At 39.1% G+C, this 26,442-nt stretch overlaps 2 protein-coding genes across 2 annotated transcripts in view; one reads left to right on the top strand and one right to left on the bottom strand.

Annotated features, from left to right (window-relative positions):
* Positions 1-26,442, top strand: part of LOC128741837 (interference hedgehog-like) — a 202,971-nt gene that overhangs the window by 115,171 nt on the left and 61,358 nt on the right. The window lies entirely within an intron of this gene.
* LOC128744094 (uncharacterized) lies at positions 9,325-11,601 on the bottom strand. Its single transcript, XM_053840873.1, has one exon. The coding sequence runs from the start codon at positions 11,599-11,601 to the stop codon at positions 9,325-9,327; it is 2,277 nt and encodes a 758-aa protein (XP_053696848.1).

The raw sequence follows: 26,442 nt of genomic DNA, 5'->3' as shown, positions 1-26,442 counted from the left end.
GGCATTTAAACGGAGAAAGATGGAATTGAAACTAGAAAATGAGACAGGAAAGAGCAACAAAACCAGGAAAAACTGACTAAAAAGGATGAAACGGAAGACGAAACTCTCGAAAAACCGGGGAGGAATGAGAAAAAAGGGACTCATAAGCAGAATACGTGACAGAAAAGACGGAAAAACGGGGAAAATAAGAAAAACGAAACAGACGAAGATGAAAACAAGAAGGAACGGAAAGATAAAAAGTGTAAAAGTAAAAGTGTAAGTGTGCGTAAAAGTGTTTAAGTAAAAAAAAGAAAAAAATGAAAACGTGAGAAAAACGGAAGGAAAGTGAGAGCAAAAACCAAGAAAATGGTACAGAAAAGAAGAAAATACGGAACTGGAAAGGCAAAAACCCGGAGTAGGAAAGAGGTAAAACTAGTGAGACGATAAAACGAAAAATGTCAATACAGGTATACCTCGATAGTACGTACAGTCGCGCATCGTTTAGCGTACGTACTATCGAAACGTACGTACTATCGAATCACAATTTTTAATGTAAAGTATTATTTTTATTATGCTAAATATTGTCTAAAACTTTCAAATTTTGATATATTACAAAATAAATAATTATCTTAGCAAAATTATTTTAGAAAAAAAAACTACAAATGTTAAAAAATAGTTGAAAATTAAAACAAAAGGAATCCAAAAACACTTGGTTTTTTCAAAATTCTTCCTTAAATTGAAAATTTACATATTTCAATCGAATAAATCTAGGTAAAGGTTTGGTAGGTACATAGTTGTCAATATAAACTGAAATGAGGAAGCATGAAAAAAGGAGTGTGGTGGACGCTCATGATTGAAATGGTTCAGCGCGACGCGGATCGGTTATGCTGTATAAGCGTAAACGGACTGTACCGCGTCGAACGGTGACAATTATACGCTGACACAGCGCATAGCGTAAAACGTACGACACATAGCATAGGAAGAAATATTTCAGTACAATATAGTCGAGAACGACACGTTACGAGGACCACATCTAGTATTCTTACTCCAAACCGAACCGCCATATCCCAAGAATATTGCATGGCGATCCTCGCCAGTATGCAGTGAAAGCGAGTTTCGATACGGTTAAATTTTCTGATTCACGCGTTGGAGATGCCCAAGTAAAAAAAAAAAAAAAAAAAGTGGTCGAGTTTTGTTCCGGAAGTTATAGTTTCAGAAATTGTGCAATGAAAAACGTCCTTGTTGGTTGCAAAGCGAAAAAGCACGCTTCGAACAGTGTTCTGGAAGAGACCACGTAATACGTGAATCGTAGAGTGAAAAAAAAAAAAAAAAAATTACAATGGGATGGTTTAGTGCGGATGAAATCATCGCACCGGCCGCATCAAATAGCGTCATTGAACAGAACCATACCGCACAAACAATTGCACTGTGCGTGATAGCAGCGTTGGCTGTAGGATACATTGTAGTGCGGATAGTAGCAAAACTGCACCGCCAACAGACAGAAAGTGTCGCCCAAAGAGCTATTAGTATGGCAAATTTGCCAAACGTGTAAGAAACTACCAAATGTTGTGATTCAAAATAAAAACAATTAAAACAATAAACAATTGCTTTAAAAAACAAACGTATAAAAAAAAAAAAAAAAAAAAGTGTAGTGCTGTCCCAAGTAGCTTCCACGTTGCATTCGTACATCGACATACATTCTACGGATAAAAGTGCTGATTCAGTTGTACAACTGGAAATGATTTCAATCAACCAGACGATGACTGCGAGAGAAAATTTCGTTCGATGATTCCAGCTTCGGATGGATGGAAAATTTCACACTAGCGAGATATGGGAAATTTCGGCTGCTGCGGGGAAAAAATGTCAAATGTGATGACCATAGAACAGCTCAAATATAACCAGAGAAATAATTGGGAAGTATCCATTAGTAAAAAAAGAAGAATATAAATTACTTTACAAAAAAAAAAAAAAAAAATTTTTGTTTTAGGCACTATCACTGGAATGGAAGAATTTTTCAAAGCAGGAGATGCGTTAGGGAAATTACATGCTAATTTAAAAAAACATGCCAATTATAAACCAGGCACTAAGGTAAGGAAAATAAAGGAAATCCAAACCATATTAGAAGAGCTAAAAAGGGCCGTAAACAAATGTAAAGCAATAGAGACTAAAGCCCAATTTAAAAGAAGATATCTACAACTGAAGTCTGTTGCTAGGCAGTGCTATAAGCTGCTTGGCTCAGTACCTGCTAACCTAGACGACACCTTAGCCCCTGAAGGCACTAAAGGGGGTGAGGGTGAAAATTCGAAAATACAAGATAACGAAGAAGACTCAGAGGAATCAAACGACGACGAGGAAGTTCTTCAAGAAGAATTTTCAGACTTCGAAGAAGAAGAACGCTACGAAATGGCGACCAAACTAGACCTTAGCTTGGCCATGAAGGTAGTCGACAGATATAATGGCGAACCATCGAAACTGTCCATATTTATTGAAACCGTCGAATTGCTGGAGGAATACTCCAACGGAGTTCCACCAGCAGACGTCCTGAAATTTTTAAAAACAAGACTAGTAGGCGCAGCCCACGGGGCAATCGATAATGCCCGAACAACCGCCGAGGCGTTTGATGCACTGAAAAGAAAATTTTCGGTGAAGATTACACCGAGAGCGGTGGAAAAGGAGATGGCATTGAAAAAACAACATTCTAAACAAATCGCAGAGTTCGGCGCGGACATAGAAAACCTGTCCGCTAAATTGGCAGCCGCACACGTTTCAATGGGAACTTTCCCAAGTGAGGCGGCAGCCCTAAATATTGTCGAACCTGTAGCGGTTCAGGCATTTGTCGAGGGATTGAAAGATCCCTCAACACAATTTTTCGTAAAAGCACGGAATCCGACATCGCTAAATAAAGCGATATCGGATGCGTTGGAGTGCCAAAGTACTCCAAAAACTGAAAATAGTTTAGAAAATATGATGGCACTATGGTGCACATCAGGAAGAACGCCCTATAGGGGCAACGATCGAAATAATTGGAGAAGCCGAGGAAGCTCTAGAGGTCGTGGTGGTTACCGAGGAAACACTAGGTACCGTGGTAGGGGTACACAACACAATAACAACTATGGTTATAACAATAACCACCAAACCAACCAAACCTACCGAGGAAATAACAGTCGCGGGAGGAACAACGGACATGTGGCACATATGGCCGAACCTCAGCAACGACAACAACAGCAACAACAAACACAACAACAGCAACAACAACAACCTGTAGAAGAGGCACATTTAATCGATCTTTTTCGTTAATTTTAGTGCGAAGAAGGCTCTCAGAGCAAAATTTAAATTATTTGGCAGAGTAATAGAACTCATAATTGACAGTGGAGCATCTTGTTGTATTCTGGACAAAAGATGTCTTCCCGAATTTATCAATATCAATAATTCACACACATTAGAAATCAGTGGTGTAAACGGAATAACCCGTACTCTGGGATCCGTTGACACTTTTGTGGGGTACAAGTCTGTGGAATATCCCATTAAATTTAATATTATAGAGAGCTTGCCGGATGCAGTTAACGGCTTGATTGGCACAGATTTTTTGAGAGAATTTGGAGCCATTGTTGATTTTGTGGGTATGGAGATGAGATTGCAACAACCAAAAACTGAAACATGCTACATTATACCGGCTCGTACTGAGGTGGTAAGGTACGTTGATACCGGTGTGACGGGTACTTGTGTGGTACTACAACAAGAAATAATGCCGCATGTTTTCATAGCAAATTCAATATCAGTTCCAAAAGAAGGGAAATTACCCGTAAGAATTATTAATATAGCAAATAAGGAAATTTGCATTGAAACAAAAAATATTGAAACAAAGGATCTAAGGGATTACAATGTGGTAGGAAAAATTAAACTGCCAAAATACGATACTAATAGAGCAAGTAAACTTTTAAATGAGTTGAACTTGAAACATTTGACAAAACAAGATCAGGCAGAGATGCAGAGGCTATGCTTAAAATACGCTGATGTGTTTTGCTTGAAAGACGATAAATTAACAGTAACGGATAAGTACACATCCAGTATTAAAATAAAGGATGGCACAACTCCAATATTTTCTAAACAATATCGCCTTCCCCTGGCGCAAAAAAGGGAAATAAATGACCAGATTGATAGGATGATGTCAGATGGAGTCATTGAAAAGACTAGTTCCGAATGGAATAGCCCAATTTTACTAGTGCCAAAAAAGTCGGCGAATGACAAAAAGAAATGGAGGTTGGTTGTTGATTATCGGAAACTTAACAATGTTCTTGAGAACGATACATTTCCACTCCCAAATATAGAGGAGGTCATAGACTCATTGGCAGGAGCGAAGTACTTTTCGCATTTAGACTTGTCCCAAGGGTACTACCAATGCAATTTGAAGCAAGAGGATAGGCCACTAACAGCTTTCTCGACGTCGTCTGGACAATATCAGATGACAAGGCTTCCAATGGGACTAAAAATAAGCCCAGCATCATTTTCAAGACTAATGACCATAGCGATGGCAGGTCTTAATGGAGAGAAGTGTTTAGTATATTTGGATGATCTCATCATATTTGGTAGAAATCTAGAAGAGCATAACAAAAATCTCTCGAACGTTTTCCGAAGATTGCGAGAGGTAAATTTAAAACTAAACCCCGAAAAATGCAATTTTTTGCAAGAAAATTTAGTATACCTGGGACATTACATATCTGCTGAAGGCATCAGGCCTGATCCTGCTAAAATCGAAGCAGTGAAAAAATGGCCGATCCCTTCCACTGCGGATGAAGTCAAGCGATTCGTTGCTTTCGCAAATTACTATCGGAAGCACATAAAAGACTTTGCTAGGCTTTGCACACCGTTAAACAAGTTGACCAGAAAGGGTGTAAAGTTGAATGGAGTAGCGAATGCCACAACTCATTCGAGAATTTAAAACAATGTTTTATAAATCCACCAGTACTGGATTACCCGGATCTAACGGAGACCAACAAATTCAACTTACATACGGATGCGTCTGGATATGCGATTGGTGCTGTGCTATCTAATAGCAACGGCAAACCGGTTGCATATGCCAGCAAGACTCTGAATAAAGCCGAATCAAATTACAGTACGATAGAAAAGGAGTTATTGGCTATGGTGTGGGCTATCAAGCATTTTCGACCATACCTGTATGGAAGAAGATTTGAAGTCTACAGTGACCATAGACCATTAGTTTACCTTTTTACTTTAGCTGACCCCTCCAGCAGATTAACAAAATTCAGGTTAGCTTTAGAAGAATATGATTTTGAAGTAACTTTCAGGAAAGGAAGCGAGAATGTGATAGCGGACGCGTTGTCACGCATTTCGATTCAAGACCTGAAAACACTTCATGGAAAAACTGTTCTAGTCGTTACCAGAGCTTCGAAACTTAAAGGCGAAAAAGCGAATGACGATAGGACTGATCAACCTTCGTCTAAACAAGACAAATACGTTAAAATAGTAATGAAAGATAACATAAAAAGCATGCAAATCTCCACAGATGTAATTGAAATTCCCCTCAAAAGGACACAAATTGACCTACGGGCAATGTTGTCGGAGGTGGCGGAATATTCAAAAATTAATAATATAAAATATATAATCATCAAAAATAATAAGGAGACATATGACGTCATTAAAAAATATGAAGAACTACAGATATATGGTCGACCATCATCAGTAAAAACATTACCAATTTTAATAAAAATCGGAGAGGAAATAGAAGAAGTAACAGACGAAAGGTCAAAGCTTTTAATACTAAACGACTATCATATATTACCGACAGCGGGACATGCGGGTATTAGACGCACACTTGCAACTATAAGCAAAAGATATTTTTGGAAAAACATGAAATGCGATGTAGAGAATTTCATTAAAAAATGCAAGCAATGCCAGATATCAAAAGTTGGAAGATGCGGAAAAACTCCAATGATCATTACGACAACAGCAAGCACAGCATTTGAAAAAATCTACGTAGATTTGGTTGGTCCTTTGATACCTACCAATGGATACGAATATATACTAACAACGCAATGCGAGTTAACAAAATTTATAACCGCAACACCGATACCTAACAAGTCAACAGAGACAGTAGCTAAAGCATTCGTGGAGCATGTTATTTTAAAATACGGTGTTCCACAACGAATTGCGTCGGATAGAGGAACAGAGTTTATGTCGAGTTTGTTTACATCCATTGCCAAATTATTGAATATTCAAAAACTAAATTCTACAGCTTACCATCATGAAACTATAGGTTCTTTGGAGAACACACACAAATGTTTAGGAAACTTTTTACGCATCTATTGTAACGAAAAATTATTTTCTTGGGTACATTGGATACCATTTTACACATTCGCATATAACAATACCGTTCACACTAACACTGGATACACACCTTTTTATTTAGTATTCGGAAAAAATAGTAACATGCCTTCAAATTTAACAAATGATAATCCAGTGCCTATTTATGACATAGACAACTATAGCAAGCAATTGACGTTAAAGTTACAAGTATGCCATCAAGAAATAAGAGAAAACCTTCTTTCTAGCAAGATGAAAAGAACAATGAAAAATAACTTAAACATTGTACCAAAATGTTATAACAAAGATGACTTAGTCCTAATTAAAAATGAAATAGGTAAAAAATTGGACAATAAATTTATAGGTCCATACAGAGTAGTAGAGGACATAGACCCAAATATAAGGGTAGAGATCAATGGTAAAGAGGATATAATACATAAAAATAGAATAAAAAGTTATAAGGAATGAATATAATAATACATATAATTTGAAACAATAGGACGTGTGGTGGACGATTGTTTCATAATGAGTTCTTTCAAATTACATGGGAATAATACGCATTATATAAATCCTAGTTCATATTTCCTTGTTTAGTTTAAAAATTCTTAACTATAGATAACAATTTTTAAAAAATGTAAATAGGGCGTGTGGTGGACGCTCATGATTGAAATGGTTCAGCGCGACGCGGATCGGTTATGCTGTATAAGCGTAAACGGACTGTACCGCGTCGAACGGTGACAATTATACGCTGACACAGCGCATAGCGTAAAACGTACGACACATAGCATAGGAAGAAATATTTCAGTACAATATAGTCGAGAACGACACGTTACGAGGACCACATCTAGTATTCTTACTCCAAACCGAACCGCCATATCCCAAGAATATTGCAGGAGCTCAATAGCCGTCATACGAGATATTTCATTGCAATTCCGCTAATATCGATCGAGTGAGCTTCCAGTATCTATATGATGGACAATAAGCTGAGTAAGTGCTATGAACAGAAAATAGTAAACTACAATAATCGAAGCTTCAGCTGTAGATTGCGTAAATTGGAGTTCCAGGTTGCTTATCTACCCATAAAAGCATAGCTGTCCCATATGTTCTTTTATCGATTTTGAGAAAAACAAGGAAGTAACTTATTTATATCCTAATTTACCTAAAAAACTATAATTAAGACGGACTGCGAAAAAATTTCCAAAAAGTATCTGTTGCAAACGGCAACAACAGAGGGGGATTTCTTCCGCTACTATAATACCAAAATCAGATACGGATTTGTAGGGATATTATAATATTCCTGTAAATTAAGTACATGCTAGTTTTACTAATTTTAATGTGTTTGATCATAAGTTGTATATAGCTATAAGTGTGAATCATATTTATTTTGTGATGTGTTTTCTTGTGTATGCGATGAATTTGTAACATTGTAGATTTGTTGTGATTGTTGTAAAGTGTAGCGTAGCAGTTTGAGGTCTCTGTCTACTCACGTTTAGTCCCCTTCTGTAGTTTTTATATTTGTATCTTCGCAACTGGAGCCCAAACGCTACCGTACTTTTGTTCAGGTTATGTAATTTAGTAATAGCACTCTATAATTACAATGTCCTAGTTTTAGTATAGCGATAAGTTTAATTATATATAAAGATACTCACTGCGTAGGCTACCAATTAATATTAAGGATTTAGATAATCAATTTAAATATAAGCCAATATTAGCAGCAAATTTAATACACTGGATGGGTTTGGGTTTAGTGCACGAGAATTATTCTCTATGATCGCCTGTGTTATGATGACTCACCAGAATGATGACAGACCTCTTCGTCGTCACTAACAACTGCCTGTAGCATCGATCTCGTTGCGAGGTTGATCGACTAATCGAGGGGGCTATTTTGCAGTGAGATGCGAGGTCAACTAGGGATGGCCAACACTCCCCCCGGGTAAGCCGAACGCCTGTTCGCCTTGCTCTCTTCCGCGTCGAACGTCCAGAACCGCCAGTTTTGTTACAGGGCGATCGTATACGCCACTCGCAGTTCTAACTGTCGCTGATCGGATTCGACCGTCCTTGCTGGGATGAGTTGCGATGACCTTACCTTTCGGCCAACAGTTCCTGGGTAGGTTGGAGTCTACGATGACCACTACGTCGTCTAGCGCAATCGGCTTCGTATCGACGAACCATTTCGTCCGTTTTGTGATGTCGGGAAGGTAGTCGGATAACCAGCGCCTCCAGAACTGGTTGGCCAGCGCTTGGGATGTACGCCAGTTTTGCTTCAGGAGGGCTCCGCTGTCATCCAAAGAAGTAAAGGGTTTCGAACCATCGGATGACCCCACTAGAAAGTCATTCGGTGTGAGTGCTGGTGACGAATCCTCATCGATGGGCACATGGGTGAGCGGTCGGGAATTAAGTGTAGCTTCCACCTCCGTGAGCATGCTTCTCAATACCTCTTCGGATGGTTTTGTCAGAGGACAGATGGCCATTAAGTTTTTCTTCACACTTCGAATCAGCCGCTCCCAGCTACCGCCCATATGGGGAGCCAGAGGCGGGTTGAAGTGCCAACTCGTCTCAGCGGTTACGAAGTTGCTGCTAATTTGGTCGTAGTCAACTGCGTCCTGAAGCTTTTGGAGTTCTCGACTAGCGCCAATGAAATTGGTCCCCCGGTCGCTTCTAATCGTTCTTGGAGTACCGCGACGAATGATAAAGCTTCGGAGTGCAATTATGCACGAGTTGGTGCTTAGCGAGCTGACCAATTCTATGTGAATCGCTCGCACCGTGAGACAGATAACGATCATTCCCCACCTCTTCTCCGTTCTGCGGCCTATTACGACCTCCATGGGCCCGAAGTAGTCTACGCCCACGTGGGTGAAGGGCTGTGTGTAAGCTGCTAGCCGTTCTGCGGGAAGGTCGGCCATAATTGGAAGTTGTGGGATTGTGGATTCGTTTTTGCACCTTTGGCAGTGTTTTCTGACGGTTGCGTACTGGACGCGAATGCGAGGAATGACGTATCGTTGACGTAGTTCGTTCACGACAGTGTCATGGTTTTGATGATTGAACTTTTCGTGGTAGTGGGTAATCAACAGGGTGGTCACAGGATGTACGGGAAGGATTACCGGTCGTTTTTTTTTCTTCGGTAACGTAGTCGCAGGCAGATATTCTACTACGCATCCGCATTACTCCGCGGTCATCCAGCCAGGGTGATAGCTTGTACAGTTGGCTATTTTTGGGGATGATCCTATCCGCATCGTTTTGGTTTTTGGTAAGTCGGACTATCTCGTCGGGGTAGCCTTCTCGTTGAGCTAGGCGGAACAGAGAACCGTCGGCCTCGTACAGTTCCTCTTTGGATAATGGGCCGCCTACGGCATGCTTTTTCAATCTTTTGCGATGGCAATTTGCGATGAAACGGTGCACGTAAGCGGTTACGTTGGTTAGCCGTTTCCAGTTTGAGAAATTCGAGATGGTGATGAAGGAATCGGGAGCGAGGTGATGAGCCACAAAGGAGGGCCGCAACTCGTTGACTGTATGTGCGGACTTTGAGGAAACTTGGGGCCATTCCGCTTCACTGCGGTAGAGGAAGTCGGGACCTCGGAACCATCTGGATTCCGGGGTAGTGTCGGGCTGCGTTTCCCACTTGGTGCCATCGTCTGCTACATTCAGTTTTGACGGTACCCAGCGCCAATCTGCTGCTTCTGTAACGTCGAGTATTTCGCTAACCCGAAAGGCAACGAATGTGTTGAATCGTCGGTGATCTGAATTTATCCAGCTTAGTACGTCGCGTGAGTCGGTCCAATAAAATTTGCGGTGTATTGGGGTTGAGAGGGATTGCGTAACCGTTCGTACCAACCTAGCACCTATGAGGGCTGCTTGTAACTCCAGCCTCGGGATGGATTGGAATCTTAAGGGTGCTACCCTTGTTTTGGCCGCAACTAAAGAGCAGCAGATAGCACCATGGTATTCAAAGCGGAGGAACAGAGCTGCAGCTATACCATTCTCACTGGCATCTACAAATAGATGCAATTGTACATCAGAATTGCTAGGAATCGCTGGCGACCGAAGACACCGTGGAATTCTGACGTCTTCTATATCAGGTAACACTTTCAACCATTTTAGCCATTTTTCGTACAGAGTGTCGGGGATCTCCTCATCCCATTGAACGCCGGCTCGCCACACTTCTTGGAGAAGAACTTTGAGAAACATAAGAAAGTGCGAGATCAAACCTAGAGGATCGAAGATGGTCATGAGAACCTGGAGCATCTGTCGTTTTGTCGGCCGACAACGTCCGGTAAACAGATCAGGATTGTAGCGATTCCATCCTATTTTGTACACGAACTCGTCGGATGTTGTGCACCACCACATGCCGAACACTTTCTCCGTAGCCATTGGTCCCACTGATAAATCCATACTCTTCTCTGCAGTACTGGTCTCATTTAAGACAGTCAACACTCGTCGCGAGTTGCTCGTCCAGTTACGAATTTCAAATTTACCCGCAGAATGCAATTGTCGAACTTCTTGTGCCAGACGAATAGCATGCTCAGGCGTCTCGGTACTGAACATCGCGTCGTCCACGTAATGGCGTTTCTTTATGATGTCGACTGCCTCTGGAAACTCTCCCATAAAGCGTTCCGCGTTTACATTTTTTACGTACTGAGCGCAGGCTGGGGAGCAACTAGCTCCGAACGACATTACGTTCATTACGTACACCTTGATCTCGCCAGCATCGTCCTTCCAAAAGAACCGATGACATTGTTGATCTTCCTCTCGCATAAGAACCTGGTGGAACATCTCCTTTATATCCCCTGTTACGCCCACACGATGTTCACGGAATTGCAGCAGTATCGCAAACAAGCACAGCTGGTCGGGGCCTGTTAACAGAGTTGAGTTTAGAGAAACACCGAAGACTTTTGCAGCACCGTCCCATACGATTCTAATTTTCCCAGGCTTATTGTGGTTAAAAACCGGAAAGACGGGCAAATACCACACTCTTGGATAGTTCCTGCTCAGCTCTTCATCGGTAAGTTTACGCACATATCCTTTGGCTTGGTACTCCAACATCTTCTGCTGCAGAGTACGGGCTAGTTCCGAGTCTTTCTGCAACCGCTTTTCGAGGTTGTGGTAACGACGTAGTGCCATTTCCTTATTGTCTGGCAAACGGACACCATCGTATCGCCATAAAAGCCCGGTTTCGTACCGAGTACCATTGAATTTTGTAAGCGATTGAAGAAGTGAGCCGGCTCGTTGATCTTCTGTTGACAGCAAATCTTTACTCATTTTCATAATGCCCAGACTATCTATCGAGAAATACTCCTTGACCATTTGATGTACGCCTTCATCAGATTGATGACCGCAGTCACTGACGTGAAACGTATAGTGGACGAAGTTTGAGGCAGTATCGGCGCTACATCCACCACAGATTGTCCACCCTCTTCGACCTCTTCAGACCTCTTCGTCGTCACTGACAACTGCCTGTAGCATCGATCTCGTTGCGAGGTTGATCGACTAATCGAGGGGGCTATTTTGCAGTGAGATGCGAGGTCAACTAGGGATGGCCAACAGTATCAATCATGAACAGTTCCATATGCAAAATAAAAGCATAACTGTCCCATAGTAATATTGTCCATTATAAACATTTTCTTTTTACCAGTTGAGATAACAATGTTCAATGCTTTTAAGATATTGTAATTTATAAGTTATGTATTTCGAGTCCAGACCGATGACTCTATGTCCAAGCCCACGATGTCTTCTGAAATATTATAGAAGCATCCGGTTGTGCATACATTGGCATAGGAACTATCTTCCGCCATGTACTGTTAAAAATTTAAAAAGAAAATATGGTACAGACATGCTTTTACTTAGCAACTTGCGCTTGTAAATAAAAGCATACTGTCCAATCTTCGAAACTTTGAAAAAAAATGCATTTGTGTTTAACTTTACAACAAAATTAATGTGGATAGTTTAATTACTAATGTAACGTGATTTTTCCTCCGAAGAAAGTAAAATAATTCGTGTCTAATGATACACAACATATATATTTACAAATTAATCAATTGCTTGCAGTCTCATTTTTCCACACTTCACTTTTTTCCATATGGGACAGTTATGTTTTTATGGGTAGTAATCGTATTACACGTATTTGGCGAACACCAGTATCTGCAAACGAACGAATATAACTGCTGATTCCCCCGTCACAGTTGGAAAGATTGCGAATCGCAGAAAAGATTAATTCTCTGAGCAAAAATTTACAATATCTAGTGCCGATATGTGCAATGACTCTGCCCGGAATGCTAAAATAACTGTTATTTAGAACGTATATTTGATTAATTTACTATTTCAGAACTGTTTTCAAAATAATGGTTTTTTACATAATAGAAATAATGATATTATTCAAAAATTTATAATTATTGAATACGTATTTGCTTGTATTGACTCTTAAATATTCATAAAAAAGTTTCTGCTTTATATAGAGAATAAAAAAAAATCATTACTGGAAAATGTACGTACTATCGAGGCAAAATGTACGTATTATGGAGGGTACGTATTATCGAGGGTACGTACTAACGAGGGTACGTACTATGGAGGTATACCTGTATTTATTTCTAGTAAAACTTTGTGTTAAATTTCGTGTTCCATGTCCGGTTTAAAGTAAAACTTTCTAAATTTCTAAACTTGAACTAAAAACTCAAATTAAACCAATTTCAAGTTAAATTTAATTCCAATTTTAACTTTGATTTTATATTTTTTTGAAAACGATGGTTCTACAATTGATGAAGGGACGGTAGGGGAAAGAAATGAAAATTTTTGGTGAAGGAGGGTGAAGAGCGGAAAGGAAGGGGGGGGGGGGTATTGGTAGCTATGCTTGACAAGTAGTCATTTTGACTCCTACCTTTTGTCCAATGCTGGAAGGTGCATGAGTCAAACCAAGCTGTAATCTGAGATTATAACCGGATTCGAACCCAATATAATCTCAGATTACAGCTTGGTTCGACTCATGCACCTTCCAGCATTGGACAAAAGGTAGGAGTCAAAATGACTACTTGTCAAGCATAGCTACCAATACCCCCCCCCCCCCCTTCCTTTCCGCTCTTCCCCCTCCTTCACCAAAAATTTTCATTTCTTTCCCCTACCGTCCCTTCATCAATTGTAGAACCATCGTTTTCAAAAAAATATTAATATATGTATGACCTCATTTCAAGGTCAAGACTAAAATCTTGAGATTAGTCTATTTGATTTTATAACCAATTGCACCCAAAAGTCCGGAGTTTCTAACCTAATCGATTGATTAGGTTGATAAGCAACAATAGATTCGCCATCCTACAATTACTCCTTTTTTCCATGTCAAACAATCTTCGGAAAGGTCGGGTGCCCCACCTTTTCTCTATGTCCGGGCACGCTAGTGCTTATATGTTTACAAAAAAAATTACCTAGAATCTGTGAACGTGGACTGTGCGCTTATTAATTTCAAAGAATCAATTAAAAGAACGCCGCCAAGAGTCGAAAGCTGCCAAAAAAAAAACCGACAGTGACATGCTCATCCCACCGCGGCGCCAAAGGAGGAACTTGCCACAGACTTTCTAGCGCGTGGGTTCGCCCGTTACCAGGGTTTGGTTGGCCACCGAAGAAAATGAAACCGTCTACTGGGATGACGGCCGGCGGGTTTTCAAAACCTTCCTCTAGACGAAACTAAAACGACTTTGCTGTGATTGAGTAACAAACGTCTAGTTTGTTGCGTTTTTTCGTCTACCTAGTAGGCGGTTACTTTCTAACAAGCGATTTGATGGTGTTTTGACAGTGATATTATTTTGGCGTTTGTTATTTTCATCAAATGCATCAAAGTCGCCCGTGGTTCGTTATAATACATTATTATTCGGTACCACCTGTTTGCTGCAGTTGACACCACGCATTTATCGAGAGGTTAGGTTTGTTTTGTCATAGTAAACTGGGAAATATATGGTCGATTTATGCTAAAATCGATTTAAAAAAAAGTTGGCACCTTTGCCGGCTCACTCAACGCAAACGGTACGGGGCGGAAGTGAGTGGGACTTACCTACCAATGCCGTACGAGTTCGTTGTCGTCGCCGTTGGTGCCAATGTTGGATGTGATCGTTTGCACCTTGCAGCTAGATTTTATTTCGCAAATCTATATTGAATTGTTATGTGAATTGTGATATTTTTGTCGATAACGTTTCAGTTCCGTGGAATGTGCCATCTACTCCACCTGTTGTTGTTCTTATAAGTTTCTCATCCTTTCCTCGAGAAAATAATTCCCACAAAAGCGAAATACCAATTCCCCTGATGGCGTCTTCACGTATGTAACCAGATCTTTACGACCGATCTTTGCGATCTTGCTGGCATGCCGGTAGCTTCGTACAATTAACCAACCAAATACCTCTTTTTCGATATAAACCAGCTGATTGCTCGGGCGCATAGACACGGCAGACACGGTAGAATGGGAAGGATACGACGCTGAGTGATGAAATTCGTCGTTCGTTCGGGTTCGGGTTCAGGTTTAAAAGATCTGGCCGGATCATTCGCAACGCATCCTCCTCTCCCCTGAACACCGCTTCTACCGCGTCGGTCGCAGCATTCGCTAAATTGATGTGAACTGTTGTAGGTATCTTGTATGTCGAACCTCTCTAAACCTTGCATCCGAAAACTCAATAAAGTTTATAACTAATAAAATTTTACGATTATTAGCCCGAATAGCGCAGCAGAAGCGACTGCGAGGGGCACTGCACATCCTGTCGTGGCGTCGTCGTCGCACATTCCTCAGCATTCGCATTCGCTCGACGTCGGTGCATTGCAATGGCCGAAAAGAAGATCGCAGCAGGCACTGGCTGCTGGGAGAAGGTTGGGCTGCGACCGTGAAGGCATCCAATTGTTACAATGGTGATGGGGCTTTGTGCGTGTGTGTTGGTGTCTCTGTCTATTACCTCGACCAGGTTTAGAAGTTTACGATTTTCTGGTTAAAAATGGCAAGCTAATCTTGGGACAAGCATAGTCTGTTAATTAAACGGCAGTGATTTGTACGGATTAGGTTTCCATCTTTTTGACGTAGGATTACGTCTCTGACTGGAAGGTAGCTGGTATTCAGAGGGTCATTTTTAGAGATGTCAGAACTACGAATTTATCCGTAGTTATACTGACTCAGGAATTTTCTACGGATTAAATCTTCGTATCTACGGCTTTTCATAAACTTTACGGAAAATTGAACTATAAGATTTACGGTCACGCTGCAATGTTGTTAAAGATCAATGGCAATCAAATGTCAAATGACATTTGAACATTTCGTTCTTTGATCGTAGGAAATTCACATTAAAAATCCGACGAAACTAAATGCTAAGAAATGTACTGCAACAAGACGATGAAACAATAATGAAAAGATAGCGAAAAAAACAAAATTGGATGACAAGGATGACGAAAAATGCCAAAAAAGTGACGAAAAGCCAAAAAAGTGACGAACATTACCAAAACCAGAAGATGTCAAACAACGTTGAACAGACGACGAACACTTATTTCAAATCCAATTTTATGCCTAGTCCAAATCCGATCAAAATCTTCTAAATCTGCTCGAAATTTTTTAGAAAACTACTTCAAATCAACGCAAATCCGACCAGATTAGTTCCAATTGTATCGAAAATTGTCTAAATCTAATACAAATCAAATAGAAATTAGTCCGAATCCGATCCAAAACAGTCCAAGTCCCATCTGATTTTGTATAAATCCAATTAAAATTAGTTCAAATCTGAACAAATTTAATCGAAAATAATTAAAAGCTACACCGAATCAGTGCAATTTCCAAATCAGCCCAAGTCCTATCTGATTTTGTCTAAATCCAATTAAAATTAGTTCAAATCTGAACAAATTTAATCAAAAATTATTAAAAGCTACTCCAAATCAGTGCAATTCCTATTCAAATCCGTTTTAATACGTCCAAATTAGTCCGAATCCAATTGAAAATTATCTAAATTTAATCTGAATCAGTCCCTAACCGTTCCTAGACAGCCCACGTTCAATCAAAATTAGTTTAAATCCAATCTAATCTGTCTAAATTTTTACAAATCCAATCAAAATCGTCCAAATCGAATCGATATAGGTCCAAAACTACTCCAAATGAGAACAAATTCGACCAAATTAGTTTAGATCCAATCGAAAATGGTCCAAATCCAACACAAATCATATAGAAATTAATCCAAATTACAACCAAATCGGTCGAAATCAGTCCAAATTCGATCCAAATTAGTCCTAATCTAAACGAAAATTGTCTAAATGCATACCAAATTAGTTCAAATTCAATCTAATCCGACTAAATTTGTCCGAATCCGATTAATCATCCAAATCGAATCGACATACGTTCAAAGCTACTCCATGTCGGTGCAATTTCGATCCAATTTAGTCCGAACCCACTCTAAATTAGTTCAAATCCAACTAAAATCATCTAAATACCATCCGAGTCAATTCATATCCGATCCAAACTAGTTTAAATTTCATCAGTACGCACACAATCTAAATTCAATCCAATCCAAATAGGCCCGAAACCGATCCAAATCAGTCCAAATCTAATCCAACTCAGTCTAAATCCTATCTAATTCTGTCCAAATTCCATTAAAATTAGTCCCAAATTCAACTAAAACCATCCAAATCCAACAAAAAATAACCAAAAATGTTCCAAACCAGTTCATTTTCAATCTAAATTTATCAAAATCTCATTCAAATGAATCCGATTCTGTTCGAATTCTAGTCCAAATTCCATTTAAATTAGCTCTAATCTGACCAAAATCATCCAAATCAAATCGAAATTCATTTAAAGCTACTACAAATCAGTGCAATTTGGATCCCCATTAGTCCAAATCCGATCACATTAGTCCGAATTCAATCCAAGTCAGTCCAAATCGAATGTAAGTTCGTTCAAATCCAATCCAAATTTGTCGAAAACTAATCTAATCCGTCCAAATCAATTCAAATCCAAAATCATCTAAATACCATCCGAGTCAATTCATATCCGATCCAAACTAGTTTAAATTTCATCCAAATTCGCCCAACTTCGATACAGATCAGTACGCACACAATCTTAATTCAATCCAATCCAAATCGGTCCCAATCCGATTCAAATCAGTCCAAAACTCATCCAACTCAGTCTAAATCCTATCAAATTCAGTCCAAATCTCATTAAAATTAATCCAAATTCAACTAAAACCATCCAAATCCAACATAAAATAACCAAAAATGTTCCAAATCAGTTCATTTTCTAAATTTATCAAAATCTCATTCTAATTAATCCAATTCTGTTCGAATTTTAGTCCAAATTCCATTTAAATTAGTTCTAATCTGACCAAAATCATCCAAATCAACTAAAAATCAGTGCAAATCGTATCCACATTAGTCCAAATCCGATCAAATTAGTCCGAATTCAATCCAAGTCTGTCCAAATCGAATGTAAGTTCGTTCAAATCCAATCCAAATTTGTCCAAAGCCAATCTAATTCGTCAAAATCAATTCAAAGCCGGCCGAAATCATCCAAATCCAATCGAAATTAATCCAAACAAGTCCAATTCCAACCGAGATTTGTCCAAATTCGACCAAAATTATCCAAACCGAATCGAAATTGGCGCAAAGCTACCTCATGGTCAATGCAAAACCGTTCCAATTTCGGCCGGATCCAACACAAATGATGTGATGACGAAGTGATTTGCTGCTCATGTACGGGGAAAACGTGATGAAAACTGGAAAAACGGGATAGAAGAAGAGGAAAACTGGCATAAAAAAAAAAGAAAAATGAAAAAATGGTGACATAATTGGAGGAAAAACGGGCCGAACATAAAACAAGCAAAAAGTGGAAAAGAAGAAAAAACGGAAAACGAGGCGCAGATATTTTCCTGTTGAAGTGCAGTAAAAAGGTGATCGACGTGAGGATGACAAAAATACCTTGAAAATTAGAGGTAAGTGAAATGAAAAGACACAAAACAACAATAAAAAGAACCAAAATATTACCAAAACTATTATAAAGCATCAAAAAGCAGACGAAGCTAAGTGCTTTGAAATACACTGCAGAAAAACGATTGAACAACGACGAAAAGATAGTAAAAAGGCAAAATTGGATGACAAGGATGACGAAAAGTGGCTAAAAAAACGTGGCAAAAGCCAACAAAAAAACAGTGAAATGACGGCAAACGACGATTGAAACTAAAACGAAAAAAAGGACTACAAATATTGCATTGCAAAAGAACGGTGCAAAGACAGCGTATGGACGACAAAAAGACGATGAAGAGGTGACAAAAAGACAGCAGCGAAGTGATGACAAGTTGGTCGGATTTGTTGGACTGATTTGGTTCCAATTTGGATTATTTTGGTCGGATTCAAATTCATTTCATCGGATTAGATGGGTTTTTGGACAAATTTCGATAGGATTTTAACAAACTTGGATTCGATTTGGACTGATGATTTGGATTGGATTCGGACTAATTTGGTCGGACTAATTTGGATTTGGACAATTTGCAATTAGAATCATATTAATTTGAACGGGTTTAGGACAAATTTAGATTGGAAATTGACTGATATGGATCGTATTTGGTTTATTTTCCATAGGGTTTGGTTAAATTTCGATTGTATTTGGATGGTTTTAGTCGAATTTGAATTAATGAGGATTTGGACAAATTAAGATTGGACGTGGATTGTATCGGATTTGGACTAATTTGGATTGAATAAAAACTAATTTAGATCAGAATTCGGATATGAATTGATTCCGATAAGATTTGGATAATTTTAGTCAAGTTTGAACTTATTTTAATTAATTTAGATTGGATTTCGACTGGATGTGGTCGAAATGGCACTGATCTGGAGTTGCTTCGGACTTATATCGATTCAATTTGGATGATTTTGATCAGACTTGAACAAATTTGATCGGATAACATTGTATTTGGACCGATTCGGATTGAATTTAGAAAATTTTCTAATGGATTCAGACTAATATGGTCGGCGTTGGACTAACTTTGTTCGGAATTGCACTGATTTGGAGTATCTTGTTGAACTAGTTCCGATTGAATTTGGACGATTTGGTTCGGGTTTGAACGAATTTTAATGGGATTTAGACCGATTTGGATCAGATTCGAACCGAATTGAATTTCGAATGGATTAGTTTTGGATTAATTTCTGTTTGAGTTGTATTGGATTTGAACAATTTTCGATTGGATTCAACCCAGTTTGGTCAGCTTAGCGCTCATTTGGAGTAGCTTTGGACCTATGTCGAAACAATTTGGATGATTTTGGTCGGATTAGATTAGATTTAAACTAATTAGTATTGGATCTGGACTGATTAAGTCCGGACCGAATTGGATTTTTAAGAATTTTTGTTTGCTAATACGGATTAATTTGGCCGGATTTGAATACTTCTCATTGAATTTAAACTAAATTAGTTATGTTTCAGACTGATTTAGATAGGATTTTAACCGATTTCGGTTGGATTTGGATTATTTCTATTTGATTTATATTGCACTAGCTGATCCGACAAACTTCGTATTGCCACAAATTAACCTGTGTTGTACATAAATCATGAATCTCGGATGATCTTTGTCACAATCTCGAGTTTTGCAAGCCCCCCAGTGGGCGGCGCTTCCGACGGCGGGTCACCGGCAACACTCGCGACCGTCTCGTCCTGATTGATCTAGTGTTACTATAGATAGTTTTTGTGGTCTTGTATTGACTAATGTTGTATGGAAGAGTCTCGAATTTCTCGAGTTTGATTAGTTTTTGAGTTTCGCAAAAATTTCTGTTTTATTTGTATGAGAGTCCATATCCCCCTACCACAGGGGTGAGAGGTCTCTAACTATCGTAAAATAAATTTAAGACTCCAAAATCTCCCACATGCCAAATTTGGTTCCATTTGCTTGATCAGTTCTCGAGTTATGAGGAAATTTGTTTTTCATTTGTATAGGAGCCCCCCCCCCCCTCTTAAAGTGGGGAAATCCATAGAAAATATACCATAGAAAATATTCTTGCCTACAAAAACACCCACATGATATATTTGGTTCCATTTGCTTGATTAGTTCTAGAGTTATGAGGAAATTTGCATTTCGTTTGTCTAGGAGCCCCCCCTCTTAAAGTTGGGAGGGGTTCTAATTCACTATAGAAAATATTCTTCCCATCGAAAACTTTCACATGCCAAATTTGGTTTCATTTGCTTGATTAGCTCTCGAGTTATGAGGAAATTTGTATTTCATTTGTATAGGAGCCCCCCCCCCTCCTAAAGTGAGGAGGGGTCCCAGTTCATCATAGAAAAAATTTTGTCTCCAAAAACACCCACGTGTCAAATTTGGTTCCATTTGCTTGATTAGTTCTCGAGTTATGAGGAAATTTGTATTTCGTTTGTATAGGAGCCCCCCCTCTTAAAGTGGGGAGGGGTCCTTATTCACCATAGAAAATATTCAAGCCGTCGAAAACTTTCACGTGCCAAATTTTGTTCCATTTGCTTGATTAGTTCTTCAGTTATGAGGAAATTTGTATATCATGTGTATAGGATCCCCCCCTCCTAAAACGGGGAGGGGTCCCAATTCATCACAGAAAAAATTTTTGTCTCCAAAAACACCCACATGCCAAATTTGGTTCCATTTGCTTAATTACTTCTCGAGTTATGAGGCAAATTGTGTTTCTTTGGTACAGGAGCCCTCCCTCTTAAAGTGGGGAGGGGTCCTAATTTACTATAGAAAATATTCTTGCCCTCGAAAACCTTCACATGCCAAATTTGGTTCCATTTGCTTGATTAGTTCTGGAGTTATGAGGAAATTTGTATGGAAGCCCCCCTTTTAAAGAGGAGAGGAGTTATAATTCCCCTAATAAAGAGGGGAGGGGTCTCAATTTACCATAGAATAAATTATTGTCACCGAAAACACCCACATGCCAAATTTTGTTCTATTTGCTTGATTAGTTGTCGAGTTATGCAGAAATTTGTGTTTCATTTGTATGGGAACCCCCCCTCTTAGTGGGGGGAGGGGTTTCTAACCATCACTAAAACCTTTTCTGGCCCCAAAAAACCTCTACATGCATATTTTCATGCCGATTGGTTCAGTAGTTTTCGATTCTATAAGGAACATACGGACAGACAGACAGACAGACAGACAGACAGAAATCCTTCTTTATAGGTATAGATTTGGGCAATTTTTGATTGGATTCAAACTGATTTGGTCAGATTTACGCTGATTTGGAAGAGTTTTGAACTAACTTTGATTGGATTTAGTAGATTTTGGTCGGATTTGAAATATTTTCTAAGGGATTCGATCTAAATTTAGATTTAGATTGGATTTAAACTAATTTCTATTGCATATAGATGATTTTGGTGGGACCTGAAGCAATTTGTATTGGATTTGGACTTAATTGGAATAGATTTCCACTGATCCGTAGAAGCTTCAAACCAATTTCGATTTGTTTTAGACGACTTTGGTTGGATTTTAACTTATTCTTTCGTTTTTGTGTTTCTTTTCGAACCTTGAACTTTTTTTTTATATTTTTAATCCTGTTTTTCCTTCCGTTTTTCACTCTGCTTTTGTAATTTTCTTTTTGATTTTCCATCTTTTCTTTTCCGTTTTTCCCTATTTTCGTTTCCAATTTTCGTCTTTATCTAACTTCTTCTTATCTCCTTTCTTTCTCGTTTTTCGTCTACATCCTTTTCGATTTTGCTCTTCCACTTGCCCTGTTTTCTCTTAATATTTTTTTGAAACGATGGTTCTACAATTGATGAAGGGACGGTAAGGGAAAGTAATGAAGAAGGATTTTTTGGGAATGGAGGGGAAAGAGTGGAAAGGAAGGGTGGGGGGGGGTAAATAGGTTGCTACGCTTAACAAGTTTTCTCTTGTTATCTGTCACATTCTTTCTTTGGCTTCCCCTTTTTAGCTTTGTTCTACGCATTTCCCTTTTTATCTCCCTCTGTTTCTATCCAGTTTTACCCTTTTTCCGTCCTATTTACCCATCCTATTCCTATTTTGTTCCATCTTTCTTCTTTTACACCCCGTTTGACCTTTTTTTCTTATTCTCCTCGACCTTTTTTCTTATTCTCCTCGACGCCTCTAAAGGTTTACTTTTCTCTTTCTCGTTTTTCTTCTTTCCCCATTTGGTTTCTCCTGTTTTCTGTTCCGTTTTCCCTTTCTTGACGCGTTTTCCCTCTCACTCATTTTTCAATTTGTTCTGCTCGCAGTTTCGTCTGTCTCTTCTGTTTCTGTCCCATTTTTCGCCTGATCCTGATTTGAGTCCTGATTTTCCTCTTGTTTTTACGTTTTCTTCATTTTCAGGCCCGTTTTCACTCTTTCTCTGCTTTGTTTTTTTGTTTTCTATCTGTTTACTGCTTTTCGATTTTTCATTTTCGTCTATTCTGTTCTTCCTCTTATTATGTCCTGCTTTTCCTCCTTTTATGAGATATTCTGTTTGTCTTTTCTATTCCGTTTTTTTTGCTTTTTTGTTACGTTTTATCTCTTGTTCTGTCCTCATATTCTTTGGTTGGTCGGATTTGGACTGGTTTGGTTCCAATTCAGATTAATTTGGTCGGATTCAAATTCATTTCGATTTCAAATTTCGATTGGATTTGAACAAACTTGGATTCGATTTGGACTGACTTAGATTGAATTCGGACTAATTAGGTCGGATTTGAACCGTTTTTGATCAGATTTGCACTGATTTGGAGTAGTTTTGGATTAATTTTGATTTGATTTGGATTTTCGTCTGATTTGTATAGGAATTGGATTAATTTGGGTTGGATTTGGATTGAATTTGGAATATTTTCTATCTATCTGATGGGATTTGTTTTGGATTTGGACAATTTTCAATTACAGTCATTAATACGATCGTGTGAACGAGCTTAGGACAAATTTAGATTGAAAATTGACTGATATGGATCGTATTTGGGTTATTTTCCATTGGGTTTGGTTTAATTTCGCTTGTATTTGGATGATTTTAGTCGAATTTGAATTAATGAGGATTTGGACAAATTAATATTGAGCGTGGATTCTATCGGATTTGGAATGCATTAAAACTAATTTGGATCAGAATTCGGATAGAATTGATTCTGATTAGATTTGGATATTTTTAGTCAAGTTTGAACTGCCTCGTTTTTTGTTTTCTATCTAGTTTATTCCTTTTCGATGTTTTTCCTCTTGTTCTCTCTTGCTGTATCCCATTTGTCCCGTGTTTTGTCATGTTTTCCCAGTGTTTTTTTCCGTATTTCTTTTCTCCAGGAGCAGTTCTTTCCATAAGAATTCCATCCTGTTTGCTCTAAGTTGTTTCTATAAGTAAATATTCAGGAAAGACGGGCAACTGACGAACAACAAAAAGTGCCATGAAAATTTTATCATTAAATATGATAAAGGTACAAACAAGAAAAATATATTTCAAAAAAATTCGATTGTACAGACCATAATTTTCCGACTTTTTTTCGAAGTGTCCCACCATCACATAACTTAAAATTTGACTTAAAATTGTAAATGGATATAAATTCAATATTAATTGGACCTAAAACTGGATTTGAAATCGAACTTGAAATTGTACTTCAAGTAGGATTTGAAATAGGGCTTGAAATTGAATATAAATTGGAATCAATTTGCACTTGAAATTGTAACTCGAATTGGACTTTAAATTTGACCTGAAATCTGTATTGAAATTGGCCATGAAAGTGAGAATTGAATTTGGACTGGAAATTAAACTCAAATAACACTGAAATCTGGACCTGAAATTGGAACTATTTTACGCAATTAATGCAATTAATCGCAAAAATAGTGGCCGATTTAATTGAAAACTGTGTTACTGAGTATAAAGAAAAGGTGCGTCACGTGCCCCAGCCTAGGCACGCCAGTGCACAGTGGTCCAAAAGGGCGAAAAGCGGAACTTTTTTCCTACTGTGTTACCTGACTCATAACGCACCCCTATTTCCGAAATTCTAAAATCTCTCATGCTTTTATTTTTGGAGTAAACATGTAATTTCTTATGTTATACAGTTGATATTTGTATGCTCTATTCGAATTTATGATCAATTAAACGAAAAACCACAAAGTTTGTGAGTTACGAGACTCTCCCCCGTATGTAACGTATATTCGTTATGAGTCAGGTAACACAGTAGTGTCTTTTGCTTTCATTTGATCATCTATGGTCTTCAGCAGGGTATGAAATGGAGAGAGTTACCTGGAAGGAGCGTCAAACATAGCTCTGGCTCTCTCAAGCTCCCACCTGGCGCCTCCACGCAGATCTAAGTCAAATGATGACGGTCGATGGCCTTACCCGGAAATGCTTCACGTACTTACTGAAGCAGCTAAGCTAGGAGGTGCGAACTAGAGCGCCTGTTCTCCAGGTGAGGGGCGGCTCACACAGCGTCTGTCTCGTAACGGGCGGGTGAATATGAAATGCTGTATCCCGCAAGCTATACCTAAGATGGCAGACCCATCAGTGGGATGTAGGTATCGCGACCCCGGTGAGGTAGTATACCGAAAACTCAATTACCACGAACAACGAACAAAGAAATTCAGGACGGAACAATCGGTATAGGACACGGCAAGGGACAAGGAAACGATTAAGGGATAACGATTGGAAACTTGGTACCTGGAATGTCCGAACTCTCCATGAACCGGCACGGGCTGGCTTGCTTGCTCGAGAGCTGCATCAACTCGGAGTGGAGATCGCTGCTATTCAGGAAGTTCGGTGGCCAAATTCCGGAGAAAGGGAGTTCCGTGCAGTAGACCCTATTGCAGGCACTTCTTTTAAGTACCACATCTACTACAGTGGCGGTAAGAAAGCTGAACATGGAGTCGGTTTCGTAGTGTTGGGAAAACAAAAGCAACGAGTTATCCGGTGGAGGCCCGTAGATGACCGTATATGCGTGTTGAGGATTAAGGGCAAATTCTTCAACTATAGCCTAATCAACTTATACGCACCGACAAATGATAAATCCGATGATGCTAAAGACGAGTTTTACGACAAGCTTGAGAGGACCTATGGAGAGTGCCCAAAACACGACGTGAAAATCATCATCGGAGATGCAAACGCGCAGATCGGGAGGGAGGAATTCTTCCGTCCAGTTATTGGAAGACATAGCCTGCATCTGTCGACCAATGATAACGGTCTGAGGCTCATAAATTTTGCCGCGGCCAGAGGGATGGCCATCTGTAGCACCTACTTTCCACGTTTGAATATTCGGAAACAAACCTGGAGGCATCCAAATGGAGACTCTAGCTCTCAGATCGATCATGTCTTGATTGACGGTCGACACTTTTCGGATGTTATCGATGTACGGTCTTTTCGTGGACCAAATATCGACTCTGACCACTATCTCGTAGTGAGTAAGATTCGCGCAAGGCTGTCGAACACGGCGAAAGCTCGCACTGAAAGGACGCTGCGTTTCAACATCCAGCGGTTAACCCTAGAGCGGTCGCGCTAGTGTACTGAGTACACGCGTTTTCGAAAAACGCGAAAAAATCATCGAAATTTTAATCAAATCACACCAGGTTTTGGTTGTATTCGAAGATCTACTCTTCCTCTTTCTAATGATGCCAAAATATAGAAAAAAGAAATAAAAAAAGTGGTCGAAAGATGCTTGTAAAAATGGTGTGTCCGTGCGCGTGTACTCAGTACACCAGCGCGACCACTAACGTAACTTTTTTGAAATGAAAAAAGTTACGCAAGCGGTCGCGTCGTGTACTGAGTACACGGCGGGCAATAACTCAAGTTTGTGAATAGATAGAAGGTTGCGACTTTCGACAAAGTTGCTTATCTAGTTAATACACATCCCGTGATATACAACAAAATTCGGAACTGATTCGCTAGATGGCGCTAATAATGAAGCAATTAAATTCATTTAAGAATATTTTAAAACCGTAATGAGCTAAAAGGTTACTATTTACTACAAAGTTGTTTGTAAAGCCAAGACGCATTTGGTAACGAACTCTGAAGTTTGGAACTAGTCCGCTAGATGGAGTATACGGTGAAATTTAATTCATTTGGCGATATTTCCGAACCGTGACGAGATAGAAGGTTGATGTTTTCGACAAAGTTGTTTATCATGTCAATATGCTTCCGATGAAGGTAAATTAAATTCGGAATGAAGTAGTAGTAGGTGGAGATGATGAGAAAATCAAATTATTTTCGGAATATTGCGGAACCATGATGGCATAGAACACTGCTGTTCGCTACAAA

Source organism: Sabethes cyaneus, chromosome 3 (genome assembly GCF_943734655.1).
Source record: "Sabethes cyaneus chromosome 3, idSabCyanKW18_F2, whole genome shotgun sequence".
Taxonomy (NCBI): domain Eukaryota; kingdom Metazoa; phylum Arthropoda; class Insecta; order Diptera; family Culicidae; genus Sabethes; species Sabethes cyaneus.
This window is presented reverse-complemented; position numbering and strand designations above follow the sequence as displayed.

Excerpts from the sequence above, each read along its gene's own strand:
- LOC128744094 (XM_053840873.1), bottom strand. The coding sequence starts at position 11,601 with ATGGTCAAGGAGTATTTCTCGATAGATAGTCTGGGCATTATGAAAATG.